Source organism: Oncorhynchus tshawytscha, unplaced genomic scaffold (genome assembly GCF_018296145.1).
Source record: "Oncorhynchus tshawytscha isolate Ot180627B unplaced genomic scaffold, Otsh_v2.0 Un_contig_2082_pilon_pilon, whole genome shotgun sequence".
Taxonomy (NCBI): Eukaryota; Metazoa; Chordata; class Actinopteri; order Salmoniformes; family Salmonidae; genus Oncorhynchus; species Oncorhynchus tshawytscha.
Window position 1 is genome coordinate 103,481 of NW_024609663.1, and position 20,442 is coordinate 123,922.

At 43.8% G+C, this 20,442-nt stretch overlaps 1 protein-coding gene across 1 annotated transcript in view; it reads right to left on the reverse strand.

Annotated features, from left to right (window-relative positions):
- LOC112238567 (integrin alpha-11-like) overlaps positions 1-20,442 on the reverse strand; it is a 100,000-nt gene that overhangs the window by 27,417 nt on the left and 52,141 nt on the right. Inside the window, exons 12-14 of the mRNA XM_042316703.1 lie at positions 13,841-13,989; positions 10,750-10,893; positions 1,457-1,791 (exon numbers count right to left, since the gene is read on the reverse strand). Coding sequence (XP_042172637.1) covers positions 1,457-1,791; positions 10,750-10,893; positions 13,841-13,989 — 628 coding nt within the window. The remainder of the gene's footprint in view (positions 1-1,456; positions 1,792-10,749; positions 10,894-13,840; positions 13,990-20,442) is intronic.

A 20,442-nucleotide genomic window follows, 5' to 3' on the forward strand; every position in this document is an offset into this window, starting at 1 on the left:
GCTCCACATACATACAGTACCATAGAAACAGTAGAACACTTAATATCTAAGTGACCTACCAGAGGAACAGTAGACCACTTCATATCTAAGAGGAACAGTATAACACTTAATATCTAAGTGACCTACCATAGAAACAGTAGAACACTTGTTAATATCTAAGTGACCTACCATAGAAACAGTAGAACACTTGTTAATATCTAAGTGACCTACCATAGAAACAGTAGAACACTTGTTAATATCTAAGTGACCTACCAGAGGAACAGTAGAACACTTGTTAATATCTAAGTGACCTACCAGAGGAACAGTAGAACACTTGTTAATTTCTAAGAGGAACAGTAGAACACTTGTTAATATCTAAGAGGAACAGTAGAACACTTGTTAATATCTAAGAGGAACAGTAGAACACTTGTTAATATCTAAGAGGAACAGTAGAACACTTGTTAATATCTAAGTGACCTACCAGAGGAACAGTAGAACACTTGTTAATATCTAAGTGACCTACCATAGAAACAGTAGAACACTTGTTAATATCTAAGTGACCTACCATAGAAACAGTAGAACACTTGTTAATATCTAAGTGACCTACCATAGAAACAGTAGAACACTTGTTAATATCTAAGTGACCTACCAGAGAAACAGTAGAACACTTGTTAATATCTAAGTGACCTACCAGAGGAACAGTAGAACACTTGTTAATATCTAAGTGACCTACCATAGAAACAGTAGAACACTTGTTAATATCTAAGTGACCTACCATAGAAACAGTAGAACACTTGTTAATATCTAAGTGACCTACCATAGAAACAGTAGAACACTTGTTAATATCTAAGTGACCTACCATAGAAACAGTAGAACACTTGTTAATATCTAAGTGACCTGACCTACCAGAGGAACAGTAGAACACTTGTTAATATCTAAGTGACCTACCACCAGAAACAGTAGAACACTTGTTAATATCTAAGTGACCTACCAGAGAAACAGTACACAGTAGAACACTTGTTAATATCTAAGTGACCTACCAGAGGAACAGTAGAACACTTGTTAATATCTAAGTGACCTACCAGAGGAACAGTAGAACACTTGTTAATATCTAAGTGACCTACCAGAGGAACAGTAGAACACTTGTTAATATCTAAGTGACCTACCAGAGGAACAGTAGGAACAGTGTACCAGAGGAACACTTGTTAATATCTAAGTGACCTACCAGAGGAACAGTAGAACACTTGTTAATATCTAAGTGACCTACCAGAGGAACAGTAGAACACTTGTTAATATCTAAGTGACCTACCAGAGGAACAGTAGAACACTTGTTAATATCTAAGTGACCTACCAGAGGAACAGTAGAACACTTGTTAATATCTAAGTGACCTACCAGAGGAACAGTAGAACACTTGTTAATATCTAAGTGACCTACCAGATGAACAGTAGAACACTTGTTAATATTTAAGTGACCTACCATAGAAGCACGGCTGCCCCCAGGGACCCCACGGCCAAGTCCACCAGGCCATCCTCATTCATGTCCATACTGCCATGGATACTACGGCCAAAGTAGCGCAGGCCACTAGCGATGTCTAACGCAGCTATCCTCTGTTTATATTTCCGCAGAATCCTGTTGCGTTGGCTGAAGAAGACGTAGATAGCTCCTCTGTGGTCATCCTCCAGAGGAGCCCCCACCACCACGTCGTTGAAGCCGTCCCCGTTCAGGTCAGGGACCGGGGCCAGCGAGGAGCCGAACCGAGCGTTCTGACCATGGTCCTGGATCTCCAACGCTCCCTCCAGGACGAAACGATTCTGAAGAAGGAAATAGGATGTCATTTTGGAATATTTCTGATACACGGGATAGAGGGTACTGTAGGTAAAGGTTGTGTCATGTGCATGTATATTCAATTATGTATTTGCCAATGTTTCCCCTATTGGTTGGCAGAATTATCTTTGTTACTCTGTACTTAAAGAGTCTTTGGTTGAAAAACCTTGAAAAACATATGCACAAGCAGAATCCATCAACAACAGACATAGTGACTAAGGAAATGGAGTTACAGATTTTCTCAATTGCTAAAACACTAAAACCCATTGGCTGAACAAAGTTCTCAGTTGCCTGGACTAATTTAGCTAATTATACAGTCTGTTGTCAATACCTTAAACCATTTCACATGGTAAAACACAATTTGCAGATCTCACTTAGACTTTTCAGCAAAACTCTAAACACATTCTCATTCTCAAAACACATTCTGCGCTCTAATGCACATGTCATCCATACTGGTAAACACAAGTGGCAACGATCAAATACAAATAGAGAACACATGTCATTGATTGAACACAACCACTGAAAATTGATTTAACCTGTTTGAAATGATGCGACACAACCAATATAAGCCAGTTCAGAGAGCAAACAGGTTGTTGAAGGTGGGGAGGAGAAAGTCTGAGAATGGATAGAAGAAACAATGTATGAGGACGAGTGCGTATGCGAGGTGGGCGACGAGGAGGAAGAGGAGGAGTAGGGCAAGAAACAGGAAGAAGAGGAGGAAGAGGAAGACAAAGAGTGGAAATATCTGATGAAATTCGAGCAACATTGATCACATGTTTACTCCTTTTGATTTTTGTCCCTTTTAGTATTGTATACTGTAGTACAGTGCATTGTAGGCTGTATACTGTACAATGGACAAATTGTATGGCCCTGAACATTGTGCTTTCCATTTATTAACAGTACTGACTGCTCAATAGATTTTGACTGGTTGCTGGTTCATATCAACAAAGAACAAGAATTACAGTATCACAGAGACAAAGGACAAGTTTGTGAGATGCAGGGTACAGTACTGTAAAATTAGGGGTACAAGGAGGAGGAAGAACAAAAAACTAAATTGCAAAGAGCAAAGCAGAGTAGTAATAAATTTTGAGCTACTATGATAGAAATTTTGAGCTACTATGATAGAACATGTTTTCGTTCATCAAAAGACAATGACGGAAAAATATGAATATTTTTTTAGATTAAAAATGTACTTCTCCCTGAGAATTGTATGTTTTGAACAATGTGTTTTCTATTTTTCAGTGTATTGGTTACTGACTGCTTGAGAGTGTATATCATTTTGATCACTTTGTTTATGATTTGAGAGCAGTGTATGATTTTGAACACAGTTAAAACTGTTTTGAGGCGAATGTTTCATTTTGCGAGAGGAGTCAGAGGTTATGTAAATAGTGCTTGAAGATGAGGTTTTGTGTTTAATGTTTTCAGGAAATGGAGCAAAGTTTCAGAAATGGTGTTTTAGCAATTGAGAAAAACTGTAAGTTGTAAATCTGTTATCTCCTGTGCTGCGGCCGGGTAGCCCCACCCCACAGGCTTCTGGGATATCTCAGTCATCCATCGATGATCTTCTTCAAATGGACAGTCCTCCATTTATTTACACAGCTCATAATGAGACATAGAGACATTGTTGTCTTTAACTTTCCCCTTCAGTCTTTACAGAAGCTTTCATTTGTTATTCCAAATTCATTTAGGAAAGTAAACAAAACCTGTAGGAAACCTTTGTTTACATAAATAGACCAAAGTAACTAACAAACAATAACTGGGGAGTTATGAGTTTTGAATTTGAAATCAACTGAAAACCTCAAGCCGCATTGTTTTTGCTCACGCAAGAGGAAGGTTTTAACTCATTTCCTATCCCAAGGGGGAAATATGATTTCCCAAAAACATTGTCAACATGAGGGATGGGTGATTCATCCGAGTGTCACATGATCAAAGGCAAACAAGGCTTCTTGATGTTTCTTTAGGGATGTTTCTGAGGAACTTTGAGTATTCACAGTGGGTGTAAAGTCAGTCGGAGTAGAATTAGGTTTATCCTCAGTCTGGAAAAAGGTACAATACCTCAGCAGTATGGGAGCCAAGTATTTTAGGTCATCATCGGCCATACACATTATCACTCTCCAGTCTGTCTCATCTTTCTCCCTAATCTACAGCCTATGAACGGCTGAAACATTAGATCACTTGTTTTTTTCAGTTGTCTTTTAAAAGGAAAGAGGAGGACAGGGTAGTGTGTGTGTGTGTGTGTGTGTGTGTGTGTGTGTGTGTGTGTGTGTGTGAGAGAGAGAGAGAGAGGATCATACTCAGTGGGGAACATTAGAAACATGTGGTGGGATGGGGAGACCATCACTGTCATTCCACAGTGGCTTATTGGTAGAATGGAAGGCCACCTCTCTGTCACTTATTTTTAACCTAAAACACAACACTCCTTTTGTGTCCTTAGTTGGGGGATCCCTTGTCTTTTTTTCTTGTTTGGGGAACCTTAATGATCAAGCCCTTATCAGTCCACAGGTACCCCTTGTAGTATATTTGAGAGAGAGAGAGAGAGAGAAACAGAGGGAGGGAGAGAGAAACAGAGAGAGAGAAACAGAGAGAGAGAAACAGAGAGAAAAACAGAGAGAAACAGAGAGAGAGAGAATCAGAGAGAGAGAAACAGAGAGAAACAGAGAGAGAGAGAATCAGAGAGAGAGAAACAGAGAGAAACAGAGAGAGAAACAGAGAGAATCAGAGAGAGAGAAACAGAGAGAAACAGAGAGAGAAACAGAGAGAGAAAAACAGAGAGAGAGAGAAACAGAAACAGAGAGAAACAGAGAGAGAAAACAGAGAGAAACAGAGAGAGAGAAACAGAGAGAGAAAAACAGAGAGAAACAGAGAGAAACAGAGAGAAAAAAGAGAGAAACAGAGAGAGAAACAGAGAGAAACAGAGAGAAACAGAGAGAAACAGAGAGAGAAACAGAGAAAAGAGAGAGAAACAGAGAGAAAAGAGAGAAACAGAGAGAAACAGAGAGAGAAACAGAGAGAGAGAAACAGAGAGAGAAACAGAGAGAAACAGAGAGAAACAGAGAGAAACAGAGAGAAAAACAGAGAGAAACACAGAGAAACAGAGAGAAACAGAGAGAGAGAAACAGAGAGAAACAGAGAGAGAGAGAAACAGAGAGAAACAGAGAGAAACAGAGAGAAAACAGAGAGAAACAGAGAGAAAGAGAAACAGAGAGAAACAGAGAGAAACAGAGAGAAACAGAGAGAAACAGAGAGAAACAGAGAGAAACAGAGAGAGAAACAGAGAGAAACAGAGAGAAACAGAGACAGAGAGAAAGACAGAGAAACAGAGAGAAACAGAGAGAAACAGAGAGAAACAGAGAGAAAGACAGAGAAACAGAGAGAGAAACAGAGAGAGAAACAGAGAGAGAAACAGAGAGAAAGACAGAGAAACAGAGAGAGAAACAGAGAGAGAAACAGAGAGAAACAGAGAGAAACAGAGAAACAGAGAGAAACAGAGAGAAACAGAGAGAAACAGAGAGAAACAGAGAGAGAAACAGAGAGAGAGAAAACAGAGAGAAACAGAGAGAAACAGAGAGAGAAACAGAGAAACAAACAGAGAGAAACAGAGAGAAACAGAGAGAAACAGAGAGAAAACAGAGAGAAACAGAGAGAAACAGAGAGAAACAGAGAGAAAACAAGAGAAACAGAGAGAAACAGAGAGAAACAGAGAGAAACAGAGAGAAACAGAGAGAAACAGAAACAGAGAGAAACAGAGAGAAACAGAGAGAAACAGAGAGAAAGAGAGAAAGAGAGAGAAACAGAGAGAAAGAGAGAAACAGAGAGAAACAGAGAGAAACAGAGAGAGAGAGAAACAGAGAGAGAAACAGAGAGAAAGACAGAGAAACAGAGAAACAGAGAGAGAAACAGAGAGAGAAACAGAGAGAAAGACAGAGAAACAGAGAGAAACAGAGAGAAAGAGAGAAAGAGAGAAACAGAGAGAAAGAGAGAAAGAGAGAAACAGAGAGAAAGAGAGAAAGAGAGAAACAGAGAGAGAAACAGAGAGAAACAGAGAGAAACAGAGAGAAACAGAGAGAAACAGAGAGAGAAACAGAGAGAGAAACAGAGAGAAACAGAGAGAAACAGAGAAACAGAGAGAGAAACAGAGAGAAACAGAGAGAAACAGAGAGAAACAGAGAAAGAGAGAAACAGAGAGAAACAGAGAGAAACAGAGAGAAACAGAGAGAAACAGAGAGAAACAGAGAGAAACAGAGACAAACAGAGAGAAACAGAGAGAAACAGAGAGAAACAGAGAGAAACAGAGAGAAACAGAGAGAAACAGAGAGAAACAGAGAGAAACAGAGAGAAACAGAGAGAAACAGAGAGAAACAGAGAGAAACAGAGAGAAACAGAGAAACAGAGAGAAACAGAGAGAAACAGAGAAACAGAGAGAAACAGAGAGAAACAGAGAGAAACAGAGAGAAACAGAGAGAAACAGAGAGAAACAGAGAGAAACAGAGAGAAACAGAGAGAAACAGAGAGAAACAGAGAGAAAAACAGAGAGAAACAGAGAGAAACAGAGAGAAACAGAGAGAAACAGAGAGAAACAGAGAGAAACACAGAGAGAAACAGAGAAACAGAGTACCAGAAAAACAGAGAGAAACAGAGAAAAAGAGAGAAAGAGAAAAAACAGAGAGAAACAGAGAGAAACAGAGAAAAACAGAGAAACAGAGAAAAACAGAGAGAAACAGAGAGAAACAGAGAGAAACAGAGAGAAACAGAGAGAAACAGAGAGAAACAGAGAGAAACAGAGAGAAACAGAGAAACAGAGAGAAACAGAGAGAGAGAAACAGAGAGAGAAACAGAGAGAAACAGAGAGAAACAGAGAGAAACAGAGAGAAACAGAGAAAAGAGAGAAACAGAGAAAACAGAGAGAAACAGAGAGAGAAACAGAGAGAAAACAGAGAGAAACAGAGAGAAACAGAGAGAAACAGAGAGAAACAGAGAAACAGAGAGAAACAGAGAGAAACAGAGAGAAACAGAGAGAGAAACAGAGAGAAACAGAGAGAAACAGAGAGAAACAGAGAGAAACAGAGAGAAACAGAGAGAAACAGAGAGAAACAGAGAGAAACAGAGAGAAACAGAGAGAAACAGAGAGAAACAGAGAGAAACAGAGAGAAACAGAGAGAAACAGAGAGAAACAGAGAGAAACAGAGAGAAACAGAGAGAAACAGAGAGAAAAGAGAGAGAGAAACAGAGAGAAACAGAGAGAGAAACAGAGAGAAACAGAGAGAAACAGAGAGAAACAGAAGAGAAACAGAGAGAAACAGAGAGAAACAGAGAGAAACAGAGAGAAAACAGAGAAACAGAGAGAAACAGAGAGAAACAGAGAGAAACAGAGAGAAACAGAGAGAAACAGAGAGAAACAGAGAAAGAGAAACAGAGAGAGAGAAACAAGAGAGAAAACAGAGAGAAACAGAGAGAAACAGAGAGAAAACAGAGAGAAACAGAGAGAAACAGAGAGAAACAAGAGAAACAGAGAGAAACAGAGAGAAACAGAGAGAGAGAAACAGAGAAACAGAGAGAAACAGAGAGAAACAGAGAGAAACAGAGAGAAACAGAGAGAAACAGAGAAACAGAGAGAAACAGAGAGAAACAGAGAGAGAGAAACAGAGAGAAACAGAGAGAAACAGAGAAAACAGAGAGAAACAGAGAAACAGAGAGAGAAACAGAGAGAAACAGAGAGAAACAGAGAAACAGAGAGAAACAGAGAGAAAAGAGAGAGAAAAACAGAGAGAAACAGAGAGAAACAGAGAGAAACAGAGAGAAACAGAGAAAACAGAGAGAAACAGAGAGAAACAGAGAGAAACAGAGAGAAACAGAGAGAAACAGAGAGAAACAGAGAGAAACAGAGAGAAACAGAGAGAAACAGAGAGAAACAGAGAGACAAACAGAGAGAAACAGAGAAACAGAGAGAAACAGAGAGAGAGAAACAGAGAGAAACAGAGAGAAACAGAGAGAAACAGAGAGAAACAGAGAGAAACAGAGAGAGAAACAGAGAGAAACAGAGAGAAACAGAGAGAAACAGAGAGAAACAGAGAGAGAAACAGAGAGAAACAGAGAGAAACAGAGAGAAACAGAGAGAAACAGAGAGAAACAGAAACAGAGAGAAACAGAGAGAAACAGAGAAACAGAGAGAAACAGAGAGAAACAGAGAGAAACAGAGAGAAACAGAAACAGAGAGAAACAGAGAGAAACAGAAACAGAGAGAAACAGAGAGAAACAGAGAGAGAAAAAGAGAAACAGAGAGAGAGAAACAGAGAGAGAAAACAGAGAGAAAGAGAAACAGAGAAACAGAGAAACAGAGAGAAACAGAAAAACTAAAACAGAGAAAAACAGAGAAACAGAGAGAAACAGAGAGAAAAACAGTCTGAGAAACAGAGAGAAACAGTGGGTTAAGAAACAAAAAACAAGGCTCAGAGAGACGTCTAATGAAGACAAGAGAGAAACAGAAAAACAGTGAGAAACAGAGAGAAAAACAAGAGAAACAGGAGAGGTTAACTAATTTCATCAGTGTGAAACTGAAAAACAGGTGCCAAAAGTCTGGTAGACTGTTGATGTTGTACCAGTGGGTTAACAGAGAGAAAAACCCATCAAGGCTCTGGAACGTCTGGTAGACTGTGAGTACCAGTGGGTTAACTAACCCATCAAGGCTCTGGAACGTCTGGTAGACTGTGTTGTACCAGTGGGTTAACTAACCCATCAAGGCTCTGGAACGTCAGTAGACTGTGTTGTACCAGTGGGTTAACTAACCCATCAAGGCTCTGGAACGTCTGGTAGACTGTGTTGAAACCAGTGGGTTAACTAACCCATCAAGGCTCTGGAACGTCTGGTAGACTGTGTTGTACCAGTGGGTTAACTAACCCATCAAGGCTCTGGAACGTCTGGTAGACTGTGTTGTACCAGTGGGTTAACTAACCCATCAAGGCTCTGGAACGTCTGGTAGACTGTGTTGTACCAGTGGGTTAACTAACCCATCAAGGCTCTGGAACGTCTGGTAGACTGTGTTGTACCAGTGGGTTAACTAACCCATCAAGGCTCTGGAACGTCTGGTAGACTGTGTTGTACCAGTGGGTTAACTAACCCATCAAGGCTCTGGAACGTCTGGTAGACTGTGTTGTACCAGTGGGTTAACTAACCCATCAAGGCTCTGGAACGTCTGGTAGACTGTGTTGTACCAGTGGGTTAACTAACCCATCAAGGCTCTGGAACGTCTGGTAGACTGTGTTGTACCAGTGGGTTAACTAACCCATCAAGGCTCTGGAACGTCTGGTAGACTGTGTTGTACCAGTGGGTTTAACTAACTCTGGAAACTGGAGACTGTGTTGTACCAGTGGGTTAACTAACCTCATCAAGGCTCTGGAACGTCTGGTAGACTGTGTTGTACCAGTGGGTTAACTAACCCATCAAGGCTCTGGAACGTCTGGTAGACTGTGTTGTACCAGTGGGTTAACTAACCCATCAAGGCTCTGGAACGTCTGGTAGACTGTGTTGTACCAGTGGGTTAACTAACCCATCAAGGCTCTGGAACGTCTGGTAGACTGTGTTGTACCAGTGGGTTAACTAACCCATCAAGGCTCTGGAACGTCTGGTAGACTGTGTTGTACCAGTGGGTTAACTAACCCATCAAGGCTCTGGAACGTCTGGTAGACTGTGAAACCAGTGGGTTAACTAACCCATCAAGGCTCTGAACGTCTGGTAGACTGTGTTGTACCAGTGGGTTAACTAACCCATCAAGGCTCTGGAACGTCTGGTAGACTGTGTTGTACCAGTGGGTTAACTAACCCATCAAGGCTCTGGAACGTCTGGTAGACTGTGTTGTACCAGTGGGTTAACTAACCCATCAAGGCTCTGGAACGTCTGGTAGACTGTGTTGTACCAGTGGGTTAACTAACCCATCAAGGCTCTGGAACGTCTGGTAGACTGTGTTGTACCAGTGGGTTAACTAACCCATCAAGGCTCTGGAACGTCTGGTAGACTGTGTTGTACCAGTGGGTTAACTAACCCATCAAGGCTCTGGAACGTCTGGTAGACTGTGTTGTACCAGTGGGTTAACTAACCCATCAAGGCTCTGGAACGTCTGGTAGACTGTTAATGTTGTACCAATGGGTTAACTAACCCATCAAGGCTCTGGAAGGTCTGGTAGACTGTTAATGTTGTACCAGTGGGTTAACTAACCCATCAAGGCTCTGGAACGTCTGGTAGACTGTGTAGTACCAGTGGGTTAACTAACCCATCAAGGCTCTGGAACGCTCTGGTAGACTGTTAATGTTGTACCAATGGGTTAACTAACCCATCAAGGCTCTGGAAGGTCTGGTAGACTGTGTAGTACCAGTGGGTTAACTAACCCATCAAGGCTCTGGAACGTCTGGTAGACTGTGTAGTACCAGTGGGTTAACTAACCCATCAAGGCTCTGGAACGTCTGGTAGACTGTGTTGTACCAGTGGGTTAACTAACCCATCAAGGCTCTGGAACGTCTGGTAGACTGTGTTGTAATGTAAATACAATGCACTGGGATAGTTTGTCTCTCTGTGATCTGGTCGAGGTGTTTCGTATTCTGTGCTGACCTGGTTTTAATTGTGTTTGGTAACGGGACCTGGGGCGTGTGTGTAAGTGAATGTGTGTGCACACGAGTGTGACGTGTGTGTGTGTGAGCTTTCGTACATCTGTGAGTGAGTGAGTGAGTGAGTGTGTGTGTGAGTGCGTGTGTGCGCGTATGTGTGTGTGCGCGTATGTGTGCGTGCGTGTGTGTGTGTGTGTGAGTGAGTGAGTGAGTGTGTGTGTGTGAGTGCGTGTGTGCGCGTATGTGTGTGTGCGCGTATGTGTGCGTGTGTGTGTGTGTGTGCGTGTGCGTGTGTGCACGTATGTGTGCGTGCGTGCGTGTGTGTGTGTGTGCGTGTGTGTGCCCACCCACCAGCTCAGTCACTCTGTAGATGTACACCTTGCCCTTCTCCCAGCCTCCACTGAAGAACATGGGAGCTGCCACCAGTAGGTTGTCTGTTACTCCGTCACCATCTATATCCACCGGGGAGATCTCACTCCCATAGTACGACCCGATCTGAAATATAACCACACATCCAGACCATCAACACCCTGGATCAACAACATTTATTTAGCACACACTTTTATCCAGAGTAAACACATAGTGTATTTCATACTCAGTAGATGTGGCCCATGTGGGAATCGAACCCATTACTCCAGCTGGCACATCAGACTCTAAAAGCACCATGCTAACCAACTGAGATCATTAAGATCCCCACAATCACACGTCCTACACACGTCCTTCACCACATCCTTCACCACATGCCTTGACCACATCATTAAAACCCCCCAGCAAACGTCATTAGCATTCATTAGCATAGCATTCCAGTCATCATCATCATTCAGGTAACAGACCCAGATGTTTCCATGTAGAGGCTAGTTGGCTCCGCAAAAAAAACAGCCTTTTATCAACCAGACCTGGGTTCAGATAACATTTGAACTTTTCAAATACGTTTAACGTTATCTTTAGCCTATCTGGACTGCCAATCATTTACACTTTTGGAACTATTCCGTTCGTTCCATTGCATCAGGCGAGCTCAGTCAAGCCCAGCTATAGTCTTTGTAATGATGTCAAATAGTATTTGAACCCAGGTCTGTTCCTCTCAATGAGTGTTGTTATGGATCTCTCTGCCTCTTCTGTCTTTAGTATCCTCTTAGCTGGTGTTGTTATGGATCTCTCTGCCTCTTCTGTCTGTAGTATCCTCTTAGCTGGTGTTGTTATGGATCTCTCTCTCTTCTGTCTGTAGTATCCTCTTAGCTGGTGTTGTTATGGATCTCTCTGCCTCTTCTGTCTGTAGTATCCTCTTAGCTGGTGTTGTTATGGATCTCTCTGTCTGTAGTATCCTCTTAGCTGGTGTTGTTATGGATCTCTCTGTCTGTAGTATCCTCTTAGCTGGTGTTGTTATGGATCTCTCTGTCTGTAGTATCCTCTTAGCTGGTGTTGTTATGGATCTCTCTGCCTCTTCTGTCTGTAGTATCCTCTTAGCTGGTGTTGTTATGGATCTCTCTGTCTGTAGTATCCTCTTAGCTGGTGTTGTTATGGATCTCTGCCTCTTCTGTCTGTAGTATCCTCTTAGCTGGTGTTGTTATGGATCTCTCTGCCTCTTCTGTCTGTAGTATCCTCTTAGCTGGTGTTGTTATGGATCTCTCTGTCTGTAGTATCCTCTTAGCTGGTGTTGTTATGGATCTCTCTGTCTGTAGTATCCTCTTAGCTGGTGTTGTTATGGATCTCTCTGTCTGTAGTATCCTCTTAGCTGGTGTTGTTATGGATCTCTCTGTCTGTAGTATCCTCTTAGCTGGTGTTGTTATGGATCTCTTCTGTCTGTAGTATCCTCTTAACTGGTGTTGTTATGGATCTCTCTTGTCTGTAGTATCCCTAGCTGGTGTTGTTATGGATCTCTCTGTCTGTAGTATCCTCTTAGCTGGTGTTGTTATGGATCTCTCTGTCTGTAGTATCCTCTTAGCTGGTGTTGTTATGGATCTCTCTCTCTTCTGTCTGTAGTATCCTCTTAGCTGGTGTTGTTATGGATCTCTCTCTCTTCTGTCTGTAGTATCCTCTTAGCTGGTGTTGTTATGGATCTCTCTGTATCCTCTTCTGTGTTGTTAGTATCTCTCTTAGTACTGGTGTTGTTATGGATCTCTCTGTCTGTAGTATCCTCTTAGCTGGTGTTGTTATGGATCTCTCTGCCTCTTCTGTCTGTAGTATCCTCTTAGCTGGTGTTGTTATGGATCTCTCTGTCTGTAGTATCCTCTCTGTCTGTAGTATCCTCTTAGCTGGTGTTGTTATGGATCTCTCTTCTGTCTAGTATTCAATTCAAGGGCTTTATTGGCATATGGAAACTGATCTGTCTGTCAGTATCCTCTTAGCTGGTGTGTTATGGTAGATAGTATCCTCTTAGCTGGTGTTGTTATGGATCTCTCTGTCTGTAGTATCCTCTTAACTGGTGTTGTTATGGATCTCTCTGTCTGTAGTATCCTCTTAGCTGGTGTTGTTATGGATCTCTCTGTCTGTAGTATCCTCTTAACTGGTGTTGTTATGGATCTCTCTGTCTGTAGTATCCTCTTAGCTGGTGTTGTTATGGATCTCTCTGTCTGTAGTATCCTCTTAGCTGGTGTTGTTATGGATCTCTCTGTCTGTAGTATCCTCTTAACTGGTGTTGTTATGGATCTCTCTGTCTGTAGTATCCTCTTAGCTGGTGTTGTTATGGATCTCTCTGTCTGTAGTATCCTCTTAACTGGTGTTGTTATGGATCTCTCTGTCTGTAGTATCCTCTTAGCTGGTGTTGCTATGGATCTCTCTGTCTGTAGTATCCTCTTAGCTGGTGTTGCTATGGATCTCTCTGTCTGTAGTATCCTCTTAGCTGGTGTTGCTATGGATCTCTCTGTCTGTAGTATCCTCTTAGCTGGTGTTGCTATGGATCTCTCTGCCTGTAGTATCCTCTTAGCTGGTGTTGTTTACTGTAGCTGGTAGCTTGTTTTTCTATTTGTATTCACAATGCAGATGTAATGTGTTTTGAATTAAGGGGGACAGGGATGGGAAACACATGGGATCTGTGTAATGTTTTTGGCTACATGGGGGCGTGGGAAGGCTGTCTAGACTCCATAGCGCAGACTATCATGGTTGCTGTGTCCTGGCTGGGTTGCCAGATTGACAAAAGGACTGGAAAGACTACTGTCATGGTGGACTCAGATGGTGATGGGAGAACCAGATTGAGAAGGGTCCATGTGGGATCCATGAGCAGAAGGGACTATCGGGGTCTTGGATGATCTTCATATGTCTTTTAAAGAGAGAGTAATACCAGTGTAAGTGTGTGTTATACCACTGTGTAACTGTTCAGTTTATGGTTGGAGTTTAGGACTTGAGTTGTGGCTCAGGATAGTGCTGTGTCAATCAAATAGGTGGTAGACATGTCTTAGGGCCCCAGTTAAAAAGAGAGTTTGGAAAGCCCAGCTGTTGAGTCTACCTGTTGTCCTTTGAGGGAGTGCAGGATGGTGAGGTTACCAGTGTTCTTCAGGGTGAAGATGATGACCTTGCCAGTATGGTTGAACCGCGGTGCCCCTGCCACGTACAGTCGACCGTTCCTGGCCGACACCACCGATGTTACTGTGTAACCTGGACACACACACACACACACACACACACACACACACACACACACACACACACACACACACACACACACACACACACACACACACACACACACACACACACACACACACACACACACACACACACACACACACACACACACACACACACACACACACACACACACACACACACAGCCTTGTTGAGTCCAAATGATTCAATCATTCATTACTGAAACCCAGAGTATTCACTAAACCCAGTGGTAGAGGATTGTCATTGCTAACTCAGCCTAATGTTCTCCTGTCTGTCACAGCTTCACGTTGTGTTGACCTCCTATGTTCACCTTGGATTGCCCAGTTGTCTTGAACTGTTTCCACAGCTTCTTTCTCCCTGGAGCACAAAGCCTGTTCCTCATATAATATCTGGAAGGAATGTCAGCTAGTTGTTACGGTGTGTGGTGAAACTCTCTCTTCTCTGCACAACATCACCATCAAATGGGTCAATAAAGGCATACCAGTGTGTGTGTGTGTTCACCATAGGCCACTGTCATTCCTCTGGTTGGGTTGTATGAACTGCATGAGCCAGACCTGATTTATAAAAAGCAACTACCCTATCAGCTTCGTTTAGAAACAGAGTTCAATGGCCTGCATTGAACCACGATGACTCACTAGGGTGAAGCCAAGTCTCTCTCTCTCTCTCTCTCTCTCTCTCTCTCTCTCTCTCTCTCTCTCTCTCTCTCTGTCTCTCTGTCTCTCTGTCTCTCTCTCTCTCTCTCTCTCTCTCTCTCTCTCTCTCTCTCTCTGCTCTCTCGCTCTCTGTCTCTCGCTCTCTGTCTCTCGCTCGCTCTCTCTGTCTGTCTCTCTCTCTCTCTCTGTCTCTCGTTCTTTGTCTCTCGCTCTCTTGCTGTCTCTCTGTCTCTCGCTCTCTCTCTGTCTCTCTCTCTGTCTCTCTCTCTCTGTCTCTCTCTCTGTCTCTCTCTCTCTGTCTCTCTCTCTCTGTCTCTCTCTCTGTCTCTCGCTCGCTCTCTCTGTCTCTCGCTCGCTCTCTCTGTCTCTCGCTCGCTCTCTCTGTCTCTGTCTTTTGCTCTTTGTCTCTCGCTCTCTCTGTCTATCTCTCTCGCTCTCTGTCTCTCTCTCTCTGTCTCTCTCTCTCTCTCTCTCTCTCTGTCTCTCTCTCTCTGCTCTCTGTCTCTCTCTCTCTGTCTCTCTCTCTGTCTCTCGCTCTCTCTCTCGCTCTCTCTCTCTCTGTCTCTCGCTCTCTCTGTCTCTCGCTCTCTCTGTCTCTCTCTCTCTCTCTGTCTCTCGCTCTCTCTCTGTCTCTCGCTCTCTCTGTCTCTCGCTCTCTCTGTCTCTCGCTCTCTCTGCCTCTCGCTCTCTCTGTCTCTCGCTCTCTCTGCCTCTCTCTCTCTCTCTCTCTCTCTCTCTCTCTCTCTCTCTCTCTCTCTCTCTCTGTCTCTCTCTCTGTCTCTCTCTCTGTCTCTCGCTCTCTCTCTCTGTCAATTCAATTAACTTTGCTAAATTGGCATGACGTAACAATGTACATATTGCCAAAGCTTATTTTGGATATTTACAAAATGAAAGAAATGAGAATCAAAATTGTCAAGGGACAACATTAACAACAATAACCAAGGGTTAAAATAACCATACATTGAACAATAACAATAAGCATACAGTAGAGTACATGTGCAGGTTGATTGGTCGGTCAGACACTGTCACTCAACTTATGGCAGGCAGCAATGTAGTGCGCTGCCAACCCACAGCTCTCTGCGTCCTCCCCCAACAGGACGGGTAGCCTACTCTCATCAGAGAGGTCTTTGAAACCTTGAATAAGGGTTTCAAATTTGGGGAAATGACACTCTCTAATTGTTTTATATTTTTCACATTTTGTCAGGAAATGCAGCTCCGTCTCAGTTTCTGCTGTGGTGCAGTGGTTGCACAGCCTTTCCTCTACAGGGAGCCAAGTTTTCCTGTGTCTATCTACCCTTCTCAATGGCAAGGCTGTGCTCACTGAGCCTGTACTTTGTCAAGGTTTTTCTAAGGTTTTGATCAGTAACCATTTGGTTTATTCTGATTGATTGGATGTTCTGGTCCTGAGGCTTCAGTGTGTTAGTAGAACAGGTTTGTGAACTCAGCCCCAGGACCAGCTGGATGAGGGGACTGAGGCTTCAGTGTGTTAGTAGAACAGGTTTGTGAACTCAGCCCCAGGACCAGCTGGATGAGGGGACTGAGGCTTCAGTGTGTTAGTAGAACAGGTTTGTGAACTCAGCCCCAGGACCAGCTGGATGAGGGGACTGAGGCTTCAGTGTGTTAGTAGAACAGGTTTGTGAACTCAGCCCCAGGACCAGCTGGATGAGGGGACTGAGGCTTCAGTGTGTTAGTAGAACAGGTTTGTGAACTCAGCCCCAGGACCAGCTGGATGAGGGGACTGAGGCTTCAGTGTGTTAGTAGAACAGGTTTGTGAACTCAGCCCCAGGACCAGCTGGATGAGGGGACTGAGGCTTCAGTGTGTTAGTAGAACAGGTTTGTGAACTCAGCCCCAGGACCAGCTGGATGAGGGGACTGAGGCTTCAGTGTGTTAGTAGAACAGGTTTGTGAACTCAGCCCCAGGACCAGCTGGATGAGGGGACTGAGGCTTCAGTGTGTTAGTAGAACAGGTTTGTGAACTCAGCCCCAGGACCAGCTGGATGAGGGGACTGAGGCTTCAGTGTGTTAGTAGAACAGGTTTGTGAACTCAGCCCCAGGACCAGCTGGATGAGGGGACTGAGGCTTCAGTGTGTTAGTAGAACAGGTTTGTGAACTCAGCCCCAGGACCAGCTGGATGAGGGGACTGAGGCTTCAGTGTGTTAGTAGAACAGGTTTGTGAACTCAGCCCCAGGACCAGCTGGATGAGGGGACTGAGGCTTCAGTGTGTTAGTAGAACAGGTTTGTGAACTCAGCCCCAGGACCAGCTGGATGATGTGACTCTTTTCTTTGCTCAGCTCTTGGCATTGCAGGGCTTGGTAATGATATGAGAGGGGGTCACTGTATTTTAGATGTTTCCAAAACTTAATTGCTTTTTAATTTTTTTTTATTAGTAGTGGATATAGGCCTAATTCTGCCCTGCATGCATTGTTTGTAGTTTTCCTCTGGACAGGTAGGAGAATCTTACAGAACTCTGCATGCAGGGTTTCAATGGGGTGTTTGTCCCATTTGATGAAATCTTGTTTTGCAAGTGGACCCCACACCTCACTGCCATAAAGTGTAATTGGTTCAATGACATATTGACTTTAGTTTTAGACACATTTGAATAGGTATTTCAATTTGAATTAGCTTTTTAATGGTGTAAAATGCCCTGCGTGCTTTCTCTCTCAGTTCATTCACTGCCTCATGAAGGTGTCCAGTTGAGCTTATTTTTAAACCTCAGTAATTGTAGTGTGTGCAGTACTCTATATATTTTGTACCAATTGAGAACTTTGGTCTAATTCCCTGAGATCTCTCTCGCTCTCTGTCTTTCTCTCTCTCTCTCTCTCTCCCTCTCTCTCTCGTATGAGGACAGTAATCCTTTCTGTGTGTGTCTGCATCTCTCCCTTCTACTTCTTCTCTCTGTCTTCCTCCTCCCTCTTTCCCCACCCCTCTGTCAGTGAGCATGTCCAGACCCATACCTCTGCCCTATATTCCTAATGAGGCTGGAATGGCTTCCATGGGCAGGCCAGCCAGCAGCTGATGGGAAAAGCAGAGGGCCTTATAGGCAGGAGGAGTGGTGGTAGTGAGGAGTGGGACGGGGTGGGATGAGGGGAAGTTGGATGGGGTGCAGTGGGAAGCAGTGGAGCAGTAGAGTGGTTTATAGAGAGGCCTGATGCTAAACCACTGTGCCTGCCACATGTCTATCCAGAGATAGAGAAGGACGTGATAGATGGAAGATGGAGAAAGAGAAAGCAAGGGGGAGATAGCATGAGAGAGAGCATGAGAGAGAGGAAGAGAGAGAGCATGAGAGAGAGGAAGAGAGATAGCATGAGAGAGAGGAAGAGAGAGAGCCAGAGAGAGAGCACGAGAGAGAGCCAGAGAGATAGCATGAGAGATAGCATGAGAGAGAGCCAGAGAGAGAGCCAGAGAGAGAGCCAGAGAGAGAGCCAGAGAGAGAGCCAGAGAGAGAGCCAGAGAGATAGCATGAGAGAGAGCCAGCATGAGAGAGAGCCAGAGAGATAGCATGAGAGAGAGCCAGAGAGATAGCATGAGAGAGAGCCAGAGAGAGCCAGAGAGAGAGCCAGAGAGAGAGCATGAGAGAGCCAGAGAGATAGCATGAGAGATAGCATGAGAGAGAGCCAGAGAGATAGCATGAGAGAGAGCCAGAGAGAGAGCATGAGAGAGAGCCAGAGAGATAGCATGAGAGAGAGCCAGAGAGATAGCATGAGAGAGAGAGAGAGAGCCAGAGAGATAGCATGAGAGAGAGCCAGAGAGATAGCATGAGAGAGAGCCAGAGAGATAGCATGAGAGAGAGCCAGAGAGAGAGCGCGCGAGAGAGAGCCAGAGAGAGCGCGCGAGAGAGAGAGCCAGAGAGAGTGCCAGAGAGAGAGCATGATAGAGAGCCAGAGAGAGAGCATGAGAGAGAGCCAGAGAGAGAGCCAGAGAGATAGCATGAGAGAGAGCCAGAGAGAGAGCCAGAGAGAGCCAGAGAGAGCGAGAGAGAGAGAGAGAGAGCCAGAGAGATAGCATGAGAGAGAGCCAGAGAGAGCCAGAGAGAGAGCATGAGAGAGAGCCAGAGAGAGAGAGATGAGATGAGAGAGAGCCAGAGAGAGAGCATGAGAGAGAGCCAGAGAGATAGCATGAGAGAGAGCCATGAGAGATAGCATGAGAGAGAGAGATGCGAGAGAGAGATAGCAGACAGATAGCATGAGAGAGAGCATGAGAGAGAGCCAGAGAGATAGCATGAGAGAGAGCCAGAGAGATAGCATGAGAGAGAGCAAGAGAGATAGCATGAGAGAGAGCCAGAGAGATTGCATGAGAGGAGATGAGATGGTGAACAGTAGACTGTAGAGGCAGTAAAGGTGAAGAGAGATGAGATGAGATGGTGAACAGTAGACTGTAGAGGCAGTAAAGGTGAAGAGAGAGGAGATGAGATGGTGAACAGTAGACTGTAGAGACAGTAAAGATGAAGAGAGAGGAGATGAGATGAGATGGTGAACAGTAGACTGTAGAGACATTAAAGATGAAGAGAGAGGAGATGAGATGGTGAACAGTAGACTGTAGAGACAGTAAAGATGAAGAGAGAGAGGAGATGAGATGGTGAACAGTAGACTGTAGAGACAGTAAAGATGAAGAGAGAGAGAGGAGATGAGATGGTGAACAGTAGACTGTAGAGACAGTAAAGATGAAGAGAGAGAGGAGATGAGATGGTGAACAGTAGACTGTAGAGACAGTAAAGATGAAGAGAGAGAGAGGAGATGAGATGGTGAACAGTAGACTGTAGAGACAGTAAAGATGAAGAGAGAGAGAGGAGATGAGATGGTGAACAGTAGACTGTAGAGACAGTAAAGATGAAGAGAGAGGAGATGAGATGGTGAACAGTAGACTGTAGAGACAGTAAAGATGAAGAGAGAGGAGATGAGATGGTGAACAGTAGACTGTAGAGACAGTAAAGATGAAGAGAGAGAGAGGAGATGAGATGGTGAACAGTAGACTGTAGAGACAGTAAAGATGAAGAGAGAGAGAGGAGATGAGATGGTGAACAGTAGACTGTAGAGACAGTAAAGATGAAGAGAGAGGAGATGAGATGGTGAACAGTAGACTGTAGAGACAGTAAAGATGAAGAGAGAGAGAGGAGATGAGATGGTGAACAGTAGACTGTAGAGACAGTAAAGATGAAGAGAGAGAGAGGAGATGAGATGGTGAACAGTAGACTGTAGAGACAGTAAAGATGAAGAGAGAGAGAGGAGATGAGATGGTGAACAGTAGACTGTAGAGACAGTAAAGATGAAGAGAGAGAGAGGAGATGAGATGGTGAACAGTAGACTGTAGAGACAGTAAAGATGAAGAGAGAGAGAGGAGATGAGATGGTGAACAGTAGACTGTAGAGACAGTAAAGATGAAGAGAGAGAGAGGAGATGAGATGGTGAACAGTAGACTGTAGAGACAGTAAAGATGAAGAGAGAGAGAGGAGATGAGATGTAAAGATGAACAGTAGACTGTAGAGACAGTAAAGATGAAGAGAGAGGAGATGAGATGGTGAACAGTAGACTGTAGAGACAGTAAAGATGAAGAGAGAGGAGATGAGATGGTGAACAGTAGACTGTAGAGACAGTAAAGATGAAGAGAGAGGAGATGAGATGGTGAACAGTAGACTGTAGAGACAGTAAAGATGAAGAGAGAGGAGATGAGATGGTGAACAGTAGACTGTAGAGACAGTAAAGATGAAGAGAGAGAGAGGAGATGAGATGGTGAACAGTAGACTGTAGAGACAGTAAAGATGAAGAGAGAGAGGAGATGAGATGGTGAACAG